The sequence below is a fragment of the Pristis pectinata genome, chromosome 3 (assembly GCF_009764475.1).
Source record: "Pristis pectinata isolate sPriPec2 chromosome 3, sPriPec2.1.pri, whole genome shotgun sequence".
NCBI classification, from domain to species: Eukaryota; Metazoa; Chordata; class Chondrichthyes; order Rhinopristiformes; family Pristidae; genus Pristis; species Pristis pectinata.
In genome coordinates this window covers 116360999-116373700 of record NC_067407.1, presented here as the reverse complement: position 1 = coordinate 116373700, position 12702 = coordinate 116360999, and the positions used below count along the sequence as shown (strand labels likewise).

Below are 12702 nucleotides of genomic sequence, written 5' to 3'. Positions count from 1 at the left end.
TCAAGTGAATAATGCCTCAGGACAAGAGGATTGTACAGATTGCCAGTCCCCTGCTGAATTTATGTGGGCTGCAACTTCCCAGGTTATTATCCTTACAGGTATCCGTGTAGTGAATGATTATAGTTTGAAGACCTGGAGATAAACATGGCGCCACTGCATGTTAGCATGCAATGTATAACAGCTGTAAACTGGAAACGCAAGGATAGTGCTACCCATTAATCACATTCATTATGTGCAATTATTGGTTTTGCCCTGAATAGCTAAGTTAGAGATTTATAGTTTTGCATTCCTTTAACTTTTAAACTTTTTCAAAATTTTTTAGGAGGGTACTGTTACACAAATGTGTTTGCCAAACCTTTTTTCTAGCTCTTTATCGAGCATGCATGCAATGATATCATTCAAGCTAAGACAGATCACAGCATTCTGAAACAGTAGGCACTTGTTGTTTCCTCCCATCAGTTTAATAGCTACTATTTTTATGTTAGGTAACTCCAGGCACTGCACTGCAGGTGAGAATAAATGTAGTTTTATATGGAATAAGAATTTTTTTCATGCTCAAGCAATTTACTATTGCAGGGAAGATGTTAATAAATATATTACAGCCTTCTTTAATAATTTTCATTTATTTGTTCAGGAAGAATTTCCATATAATGAGCATGCAGTACTCAGTTTGGCATGTGGAGTTATTATGTGCTCATACAACAGTGCACTGTGAGGAAAAGTAATTTACTGACATGGATGAAAATCAATGGCTCCTGGATTACAATGCAATCACGTGGTTTTCCAGGTTGCAGAACCCAGGATATTTGACTGGGTACTTCTGGTGTGAATGACAATTGTTTAGATCTGTGTCAGATGCCCACAGCATTCCTCTGGTAGTGCTCAGTCAAGCATTGCTGTGAGAGATCAAGCCATTCGTCACCCAGCAGCTGCACAATTTGAAGGGTATCTCTCTGTGCAGATCCCAATCTAGAGGTCCCTTCTATAGGTGGATACACAAGAGACTGCAGATGATTAAATCTGGAGCAAGAATCTGCAGGAGGCACTCAGCGGGTCAAGCTGCATCTATGGGTGGGGGGAGGAATTGTCAACGTATCAGGTCGAAACCCTGCGTCAGGTTCTTTCCCGCTACAGATGCTGCTCAACCCACTGAGTTTCTCCAGCAGATTGTTTGTTGTTCCTTCTAAAGATATTTCCTTACTGTCTGTCCTTCAGCACAATCTACTCAACAAGGCACAGACTCATCCCCCAAAAGGGGCAATGATCATCAAACTGGAAAGAGCCTCCTCCTATAACTTTACCCATCACTCCTTCTAATTCCCTCCTCTGATTTTAAAAAAAACATCCAAAATCATTTGGTATAGGTTTATAGTTAAACGTTATGCAAAAGAAGCCTACCTCACAGAATTGTGCTGGATCAACAGGTAGTTGTTAATAATACACTGACCAACTTTTGTCCTAAAAGCCAAATGCAAATTCTACCTATATCTTCACTTCAGTAACAAAAGTTAGTGTTTTCACCCCACCATCCCTATCATTGGTTTTCTGCTTAATTCACCTCCAGTAATAAGCTGACAATGCTATTAAATGGATGAGGGGCGATCTGTTGGAAGTGTATAAAATTATGAGGGGCATAGATAGAGTGGTCAAGCAATATCTTTTTCCCTTTATTGAGCAATCCAATACCAGAGAGCATGCACTTAAGGTGAGAGGGGGTAGGTTCAGAACAGGTGTGATGGGTATTTTTTTTTACTGAGAGAGTGGTGGATGCCTGGAATGCATTGCCTGATAGGGCAGTGGAGAGAAATTCATTGAGGGCTTTTACGAGGGGCTTGGATGGGCAAATGGATGAGAGGAAAATAGAGGGATGTGGGCATTCAGTAGGTAGGAGGGAATAGCTATGTTGGTACAACATTGTGGGCTGAAGGGCCTGTTCTGTGCTGTACCGTTCTATCTAGGAGCAACTTTACACAACCCTTCCATCCCACATTCCAAGCCCTGTCACATTGACACCATGTCAACCTGTAAGTTCTCAGGGCATGATTCACTGCTCGGCAATGAATTCTACAAAGATCTGGCAAAACAAAGAATTGAAATAACTGTACCTGATTGCATTATGAAGTAATGCAATTAACGTTCTCTTAGAAAATGATTGTGATGTGCAAGTAATTAGATGCAGTACTGATGAAGAATTACGTTGTGAAGCATTAACTTGACTCTACATGTTTTGTATAAAAGAGCAGCAGATCTTTTTCCCATTAGAATGTAACATTTAATTTAATTTTCTTGTTATGGTGATTTTGATTATGTTTGTTGTTGCGCTAAATGTTCCTACATCATAACGGAGCAAGAATTGGCTGCTGGAATTGGATTCTATTTTTATCTGTTGAATTTTAACACAATATGGTTGATGTCTGTAGTTGCCAGAAAACCCCGCAAATTCTGGCATTGTCCGGGTCTGCGCTGGAGGGTTGGCGGCAGGAAGGAAGTGCCCGTGGTGTCTACAGGCATTAACTTTCACTCATGTACTTTACTTAAATCCTGGTAAAATGACCCAGCCTTAAATTTTACTTTTTTCTGGCTCCCTTGCCCTGTGGCTATAAAGTGACTCAATGTCTCATGTTTACCTATAGAATCACTGGGGGAAGTCCTAACAGCAAAAAATGTAATAAAAAGAAATTTAAACCATGTCCAGGTTATATACTGGTATTCCAGGAATTGATAACCTTAAGTTTTGTGCTTTACTTTCCTGTTTTGGGGACATGATTTCCCTGTTCACTGATGATGGTTCAACAAACAGAGCAGTGCTAAAAATGGGAAAGGGGGAGGGGGAAGTGGGGGGGAAATCAATTATAGTTTTAGTAACATTTACAAGAAGAAAACCCTGCCCTTTGTTCAAGTATATTATTCCACTTTTCTCTGATGTAGTTAATTTGACAAATAACCCGTGATTAAAGAATTCTGGCACTTGCAACGTCAGTCCATTTTTAGCCATTCTGTTGGTTTGAGACAAAGTAGTATGAAGGCCATACCATTGAAACCTCCTTACATACTGTACTTGGACTAATTAGTATTTCCTTCCTTCTCCAGTTGATCTTCTATACCTCAAACTGTTTAGGACAATGCTGTCAATGCTAAACCAGTTCTAGCGTCTGTGTTCATAAATTTAATCACTGTTGTTTTCTGGTTATCTTGACTTGGCTGTTTAGTTCTGGAATAACCCTGCTAAACTTCTAACACTATAGTAGATGCTCCTTAAAAACTACTTCCTTGACCAAGCTATTTGCCATTACTTCTTCTGGGTCATTGACATTTTATTTTAAACTAAATACTATTAAAGAGTCATAGAGTTATAAACAGACCCTTTGGCCCAACTGGTCCATGCCGACCAAGATTCCCAATTAAGTGAGTCCTATTTGCCTGTGTTTGGCCTATATCCCTCTAAACCTTTCCTATCCATGTACCTGACCAAGTACCTTTTAAATATTGTTAATATACCTGCCTCAACCACTTCCTCAGGCATCTCATTTCATTTACTGACCACCCTCTGAGTGAAAAAGTGGCCCCTCAGGTTCCTGTCAAATCTCTCCTCTCTTACCTTAAACCTATGCCCTCTAGTTCTCAATTCGTCCCAATCCTGGGAAATAGACTCTGTGCATTCACCACAGCAACTATTGTTTCTGGAAATCTGAAATAAAAGCACAAAATGCTCCAAATATTCAGGAGGTACAGTAGAATCTGAGAAGAGAGGAATGGTTAATGTTTTGAACCAAATACAATTCATCATATTTGCAGCTCTCTGTTATCTCTCCGGAGAGGTGTCCTGCAATCTTTCTTGACATTAAAGCAAGTTAAATCCAAGGAGAGGTACCTTTCATCTCTTAGAACTACCATGATTTTTGGAGGAGAAAAATAGTCTGTTTACACCCACTGAAGAACCTGATCTCTGCTCTGAATCTCCTACAAACAGACTTTGAGAAATCAGCAAGGGTGAAACTTGCATCTCATCCCAAATATGCTGATACTGTAGCATACAGTACCTAAAAGAAATTACTTTTAGAACAAAAACCTGTTGAATTGCTCTGAACAACCAAGAACACTTCCAAGATCATTTACTCTGTTAAATATCATAAAACCAGACTATTCTATCACGCTTTGGGATTAGCACAACAGCAACCTCTTTAAATTTATGATGATTTGTATCAATAGAGAAAGTAATAATGTTGGACTAAAATACTAATATCTGCAACCATTTTCATTGACCAACAAATTTAGCCCCTGTTGCGTTTGAGTTTGATTTTACTTTTGATAACAGTAATCCTGACTACTTGGTCTTATTCTTTATGTTATTTTCCCTATTTACATTTTCTTCTCTTCTGTTACGCTTTAGCAGTTCACAATGCAGCTAGTGATTAAATATCTGTTGTGCCTTCTTGATTGAGAGGTTGTAGTGTGGCTGCAAGTTCCTTGCTGGTTCTCACACCACATTTTTGTCTTGGAAAATACCCAAAAATCAGATCACATCAGTATCAGTTTTATACGTTGATTAGTCATCGGACAGCTGTAGCATTTTTGGATTTAGGTTTGTTCTTATCACTTTGTTTTCTCCCCACCACACAGATATTTTGTACTCTGTCGTTAATCCGTCCCTGGCTCTGGATCTTGGCCTTGGATTGCTGTGCGAACTTTTGCAGATCTGGGGCCAAGTCTTGCCTGGAATTGTAGTCCTCATTGAATGGATGCTGGTAGAAGATGATATGGAAGAAGATACAGTGAATGAAAACCTGGTATGTTTATAAAGGAGCATTTTGCCTGAGTCTATTTGTCTTAGTGAAGGATTTGAAAAAATAATAAATGATGGTTCCTATTCCAATACACTATCCAGCAGTCCCCTCTAGTACAAGAGGCAGCACAGTGATGTAATCAGTAGAGCTGCTGGGCCACAGCGTCAGGGACCCCAGTTCAATCCTGACCTCTGATGCTGTCTGCATGGAGTTTGTATGTTCTGCCTGTGAACACAAGGGTTTCCTCCAGGTTTTCTGGTTCTCCTCCTGCATCCCAAAGACATGGGTTAATTGACCACTGTAAATTGCGGAGTGTAGAAAATGTGGAGGTGGGAGTGGAGGTCAGTGGGGGGGGGCGGAGGTAACAAGGTTGAGAATGTGGAGAGAATAAAAAAAGGGGATTAAAGAAAGATTAGTGTAACTAGGTGGCTGATAGTCAGTGCTGGAACCCAGCTGAAGGGTATCCATGCTATATCTCTCAATTACTCCATGACTCTTTTCAAATGTTAACTGAGTTTGTAATCCAATTGCTTTCGGTAACTTTGCTTAGTCTTGAGGGTAAAATCAACGACTGTTAAGTTACTATCAGCTCATCCCCAGCTAACTGATGGCATTTTTACTTCTGTCCCTCTTCCATTGAAGGTGCTGTCTATCTTGTAATGCTGGCTCTTGGTGCTGACAGCATTCTCCTGCCTCACCAAACTATTTGTTCTTTGTGTTACGAGACAGGGTAAATGTAAGCAGGCTGTCTTTCCGTCTGAAAGGGGCAGAAGAGCACAGACTAAGTGACAGCTGAGCCAGTTCTAGTGCAAACCCTCTCTGGGATTGCAGGCCGACTGAATGTGGGTGCTGGGGGAAGTATAGAGGGGTTGTCAGATGGGGAATAGGAACCATCATTTATTAATGTTTCAAACCCTGAGCAAAGATGAATTGTGATTAATTAAACAACCCCAGAATCTCTTCTGGCTGAACTGAACCAGCTTCCTCAATGAGGGATCAAATCCAAGACCCTGGAATTTGCATTTGAAATGAAGATGAAGCCACAACTGTCTGAATAGGCCTAACTGAGCATAACTCTGACAGTCAGTGCATGCTTGTAAAATTAGCTTGGTGGGTCAGGGTGCACTTAAGCACACCTGCTCTCCCAGGACTTCAAGCAAAGCAATAAAGGCACTTTGCTCATAGATCCAACCCTTCTCACGGAGGAGGATTGCTCAGAGTAAACTTTGCCTGGCTGGATGGAAACACAGTTGGCGGCTGCCAACATAGGGTTGTTAACCATCCATTCACCCCACCATCCTTCCCAGGAGTTTCTTGCAGGCTGGTACTGTGACATCCAACTGTTCAACAGAGTTAGTGCTAAAACAGACTTACAGTTGGGTGGTTGGACACAGATCACAACCCATTACATTAGAACTGGAAATAGGCCAGTAAAAGGTCCATCCTGTTTAATATTAATCTCACTCCCTCCACCTCTGGTCACCCATTATTGGTTGAGAGAGTGTCTGATTCACAGGTGTGGGAGGCAGATATTAAATTACTCCCACTGCAATAATTTGGTTTTAAACTGGCGTTAAGGGGGTGGGGGGAAGGCATGCTCCCCAAAGTCGTCCACGTGAAGTTGAGTAGATGGTGTGCTGAAAAAGAGTTACAACCCCCTGTTAGCAAGTTCAAAGGCCCCAAAACCCAGTCTACTTGGAAGATGCAGATTCTCCAATGATGCACTTCTGGAACAGATCAACCCATAATGGTGCACTTATTTTTCATCTGTAATAAATTGTTTGCCAATATCTAAAGATAAAGTTTTTTTTTCAAAAATGCTCTGGATGGTGTCTTCAAGTTAAACAGTGAAACCATCTCCTTACATTTGCTATAGAGAAATGGCTTTGTGACAAACACCCCTTTTTTTTAAATGGTGTGTTTCCACATGGTTAACCGAATCGAACATATTCATCGGAATATGTTTTGGATATTGGACAAAGGCAATTAAAGATGACTTATGGGATCACACTGATTATTTTTACAAGTAAATCAGGACCTGCTAATAATTTCCCATTCATTTTTTAAATTATTAAATACTGCTTAATGTGGAATGTTCTCAAATGAGAAGACTTAACCACCTGTTTCTCGCCTGTAAGAACGTGCCCAGTTTTTACATGCAAATATTCGATGGGATAATCTAGGAATTCCAGGATTGTCACACCTACACACTGGCCTAATTCTTGGAACCCAAGTCTATTTATTGTAAGGATAAGCAACACTGCAGATTTGTTTTAAAACTGTACATTGTTGCAGGCCATTTCTAACTACTGTGGCAGAGTTGCTACATTAACAATGCAATACTGTAATGATCAGTTCCTTTAAAAAAAAATCTTTGTTACGTTTTTTGAAATGGGAACCATTATGAGGATCTATCATTGGGATCATAAGGACATATTATTTTTCATTGGGTCTAAATCCTGGAACTCCCCACCTAATGGCATTGTGGAAGTATTCTCACCACACACCACAGTGGATCAAGCCAGGGTTCACCACACCTCCTACAAGGCAACTATAAATAGGCAATAAATACTGGCTTTTCCAAAGCCCCCATCCTGTAAATAATTGAGAACAAAAATGTAAACTTAGTTTGATATTTCTTTTGTAGAATGTTTAAGACTTATGTTTCCTTTCTAAATGAAATGTATTTTTTTTTTATATATAGGGAGAATATGACCTGCTGTTTGATAAAAGTGAAATTAACCTTTGGGCAGAGAAGATCACATTTGCCAATCTACTCCAGAAGCATCTTTCAGTACTTATTTCCCAGTCAGGGGTCATTCCAGATGAAGAATCACAGCTCTGCCTTCTGTCAGCGAAGGTTTCCGACCAAGCGCAGCGTGTCGGACGACTTTTTGAAGGCCTGCCTCCTGCGGCAGAATTTTCTAGAACAGCGGACTACACAAGGCTAAGCATTCAAAAAGTGAGGCTCTTGAACACAGCCCAGCTACTGAGGCTGTTTGGATTGGGTGCCATCATTGTTGGGCATTTCTGAAGTGGAATGATCTCATTATTTGACTTGGCCTAAAGCAGAGGAAAAACAGATCAGCAGAAGCACATTCGTGACAAAGAGAGGCTTGTGGCGGCTAGAGAAAGATTGTATCCCATAGGGTTGTGTGCCTTACCACATGATTTTTGTGCCAATCATAATTAAGTGACATTAATTGCTCCTCTTACAATAGAAACTTATTGGCATCAGAAATGAACTATTGTCATTGATGTGGTAATGTTATGTGGACCTACCTGAAGTCCAGATTTGCAAATTACAACATAAATACGGGAAAAGTTTTGGATCACATGTTTTGTGATTTTTACAGCAAATAAAATTAAGATTAAATATTTAATTTTGGTTGCCTTTCTTAACTTGACAGCCAGATCTATGAGCATCATGAATGCCTAGGTTAAAATTCGGGATCTTCTCTTTACCAATCCCTAGGGGTTGAGAATGACTTGCTCTGGTTTTGTGGGTTCTGAGGTGACTAATGAGGCCAATGCAGGAACTGCAGAGTGTTCCATGATAGGGCCAACAGGCAGCTAAGTGATAGTTTGTGAAGTTGTCTGCTCTTTCTATGGACTCAAGGTTCTCAATACATCTTGCTTACTCCTTCTTCACTTTCAGCAGTTATGTGTCAGAGTTCCCAATAGTCAGTAGGGATGTTGCACTTCTTCAAGGAATCCTTGACCACATCTTGAATCTTTTTCTTGTCCTCCGAGTAACCTCGTCCCATTATTCCAAACTCTGCCATGGGACGATGTTACAGAGTGTCTGTTCTGGGAGTCCTGTGTTGGGCATGTGAATGATGAGGCCAGCCCAATGCAGCCGACTGAGTAACTAGGGCTTCAGTGTGGGACTCTTGGTCTGGTTTGGGTCCATTTATCCTTCTATTTTGGATCTTGTAGAGACAGCCTTTGTGGTATTTTTCCATTGCCTTGAGATACCTGCTGTGGATAGTCCAGGCCTCAAAAACATGTAGCAGGGCAGGATCACTGTTGTCTGGTTGACTATGAGCTTTGTGACAGATCTGAGATGTGGATCTTCAAACACCCTTTTATTCAATCAACCCAAGGCTGTGCTGACATGTTGAAGGTGGTGATGAGTTATCACTGTTGGAAATGATCCACATTTTCCAGGGTCTCATTGTGAATCTTTATGTTGAAGGGCAGTGTGTGACACAGCAGGAAACAGGTTGGTCTTGTGGATATTGTAAAGCCCTTCTTTGTACGCTTTAGTGAACAAGTCAAAGATGGCTTGAAGCTCATCCTCTGAGCATGCACAATTGCAAGCATTGTCTATGTACTGCAGCTCAACTACCAAGATTTAAGTGACCTTGCTTCTGGAGTGCAGTAGCATTGAGTGAATAGTTTCCTATTGGTTCTGAAGGTTAGCTCCATTCCCACAGGAATTTTGTTGGAGATGAGGTGCAGCTTTACAGCAAGAAAAGTTGAGAAAAGTGTTGAATTAATGAGGCTGCCTTGTTTGACACTGGTCTTCACTGAGGTTGGTCCTGTTGTAGACCTGTTGGTGATTATCACGGTTTGCATGCTGTCATGGAGCATGCATAAGGTGGAGACGAGTGCCTGTGGGCAATTGAATTGAGGAGGATATTCCAGAGTCCCTCCTGATTGATGGTACCAAAGGCTTAAGGAAGGTTAATGCTGTTACACTAGTGCTGCTCCCTGCATTAATAATGTCCCAATTTCAACAATGACAACGAAGAGTGGTTGTCAACTCCTCATCTAACAGGGTGGTATCTGTGACTGCAAGCTCACCCCAACCCCACCAAAGCAGTAATTTTGTTGAGATTCCAAATGGTTTTGATACATCCCATGCATTTGACAGTCCCGCTGAAAATTCAAAAGTAAGACTTTCATAAGTGGTCTGATCTGAAACCAGTTTGTTGACAAAATGCAAACAACACCGATTATTCTACTTTCAACATGAAGTAGGGTTCTCGCAAATCACATGAAGGGGCAGGGAGATCCAGAATCCAGTTATCCAATTCACAAAGCTAAAGTTTTGCCATTGGTCCAGTTGTTTGAATAAAGATCTGAGGAAATGTAATTTTTTTCTGTTTTTGGAGGGGTTTTCTCTCCACTTGTAGTCTTTTTCTTTCTGAACTTCTCAAATCTGACTTCGTTTAGCTCTGTTTTTCTAACTCCCATTCTTTATTCCCTTACCACATGCTCCAATCTTCAAAATTAGCCATGCCACCAACCAAGTTGTTCCAACTGCAACAGCGGCATCTACCCACAGTGGAAATTAGCCCCCTATGTCCTAGCTACAATAGGCAGGTTGTCCCATCCAACAAATCTCAGTCATCAGCAAAGTGGTGAAAGGCTGTCATTGACAGTGCTGTTGATCCTGCAACTTACACCCAACAGCACAGGTGGAAGTACCTTAAGCACACAGACTAAGGGGGCACAAGAAGGTGGCTTCCCACCAGCCTCCAAAGTGCAATTAGGATTAGGCAATAAATGTGGTCTTGCCACTGCTGCCTGCCTCCCTCAATCGCATAAAAAGAGTGTCCACGAGTCTATGCAGGACTGAGTCAGGAAAGCACGACACGTTCAGTTGAATACTCACCTCTGAGTTGGAAGATGTGCGTTCAATTCCCGCTCCCAGGTCTTGAGCACAGAATTCTGGTCTGGCACTTCAAAGCTGTGCTGAGAGAATATCATACTATCCAAGGGGATACCTTTCAGATATGGTAAATCAAATCTCCCATCTGCTTCTTTAGATGGATATGAAAGATTCATGTCACCACTTTGAAGAGCAGGGCAGTTACTCCTGCAGTGCTAGACAGTATTTATCTTTTAATAAGCACCAGTAAAAAAGATTATCAGCTCATTATCACATTGCCAAATGTGGGAGCTTGCTGTGACTAAATTGGCTAGGATGTCAAAAGGCTCTAATATACTTTGGGATGTCCTTAAATCTAAAAGGCATTATATAATTCCACCACCTTTTTTCTCCCTTGTGAACCAATAAGCTGGTTTTTAAGGCAATGAAAGATGAGCAATGAACTTTACTTCTCAGTCTTCCTTTAAAAAGCTACATAAAGGGAAGTGGAGTATACTTCAGCACGATTCTACAGCTGGCTAGGGCAATGGTTCCCATTACAGACATGAAGGTGGCCTGGTGAATTAATTGGGCACTGTTTAAACTTGAAAATTCAAAGTTGGCCTCACAGCAGTTGAATGTACCACAGAAATTACTGCAGTGATTACAAAACTGAAAGTCTGGCTTAGCAAAATGAAAACTAACACCAGTGTGTCTGCCCAAGCCCTTTGTGCAATTCAAATTTTTGCTGCATAACTTGTCTCAATTGTGCATCAACAGTCTGGATGAAGAACTTCCATGTGGTCCTGCTGCCCATTCAATTTGCTTCAGCCATGAATAATCAGAGAAGAGGAAACCTTGAACCTCAGGGAGAGGTTCCTCATTCCTCATTGTTTCCCTCAAGTCCTTTCCCAAATAACCATGCTAGTAGCTAAGTTTGTCAAGAAAGAAATAAGAGAATTAAGGTAGATGGAACATGAAATACTGTAATTTGAAACCAACCTCTAGCATTATGCTTTGCTGTCTTCTTTGCTTGTGGGTGGGGGAAAATCATCATTTAGAAAGTCTCAAACAAACCTGGCAGCAGATAGTTTACCAAGCAAAAGCAGTACTTGGAGAAGACAGAGAGAATAACAAAATTAAATATAGTAACTCCCAGAAAGATCAAAGGGACATGATTTACCAAAAAAATTGTAGAGGCTATGTATGAAAACAAAAAGAAATTGAAGATGAAATAGATAGACTTAAAGGAAATCACCTGGTCTGACATCAACAGGCAATGTCTCCTTGTGCTTTCCACGTGCTTATGACTTGGCTTCAGGGCCTCGCTAAGGTGTATTTTTCCAGAATCAACATCACAGAAAGTTCATCTAGATTAAAGCCCTACTTGTCCCAGACGCTAACCCCAGAAGTACCCTTGTCAATAAAGAATCTCTTGCATGGGTGAACTGAATTGTGAAATTACCCACCCTCAGTTTATTAGCACTACAGTTTACTGTTCTGAGAAATTACTTCCAAAAATATTAGCAGACAGTAATTTTGATGTGAGGTTTATGAGTTTGGCTGCAGATCAGTCTGCTGTTGATTTAGTTACAGCAGAAAAAGACATTTCCCACAAATGTCACATATTCAAATGATTGAAATGTCTAATGACAGTCATCAGCACATGACCAAAAAGGAGCTATATAAAAAAAGTAGAAAACGACCACCTTCATAAAAAAGTCCAGAAGAGAGATTGTGTTTTCCCTGTTTAAAGAGAAACTGGCTTGGAAATATAGGCAAATAAATGTGTTGTTGGCAGCACTACTTTTTTTCCTGGCACAGAATGCAGTTACAATCATTTCCAGGTCATATTGTGCTACTTGCAGTGGTTGCATAACTAATGACATCACCCCCTAGTGTTGCCACAGAGATTTGGTCACTCTTCCAAGACACACCTGCCATTGGGCACCCTCAGGACAACAAGGTTCTAATAGCATGGGATTTAAAGGTGGTTTCCAAGAACAGGTAGTAGCCCTTTAATTACTTACCTATTTTCCTAGGGGTATTCGACTAGCACTGTTCCCCAGTTCACGACAACCCCTTCCACCTATCGATCTCTCGCTCCTTCCAGGCCCTGAACCTCGACTTTTCTCACTGCCAATCCATGGCCTCCCCAACTCCAAACACAATCCTCAATCACCTGACCTCTTTCCCTGCAAACTCTAGGACCTGGTCCCAGTCTCAGACATAGATGCTTTACTTTTCTACTGCAATGGTATAGTGTGCTAAGTGTGTAAATTTGGTGTAATTTAGTGCCTTGGGCCCCAGGTGTTTCTG

The 12702-nt window shown here is 41.0% G+C and overlaps 1 protein-coding gene across 1 annotated transcript in view; it reads left to right on the top strand.

The window, feature by feature from the left end:
• The window catches only part of thada (THADA armadillo repeat containing), a 299794-nt gene extending 291655 nt beyond the window's left edge, over positions 1-8139 (top strand). Inside the window, 2 exon segments of the mRNA XM_052011253.1 lie at positions 4621-4787; positions 7489-8139. Of these exon segments, the coding sequence (XP_051867213.1) occupies positions 4621-4787; positions 7489-7818 (497 nt within the window). The 3' untranslated portion in view covers positions 7819-8139.
• The last annotated feature ends 4563 nt before the right edge of the window (positions 8140-12702 follow it).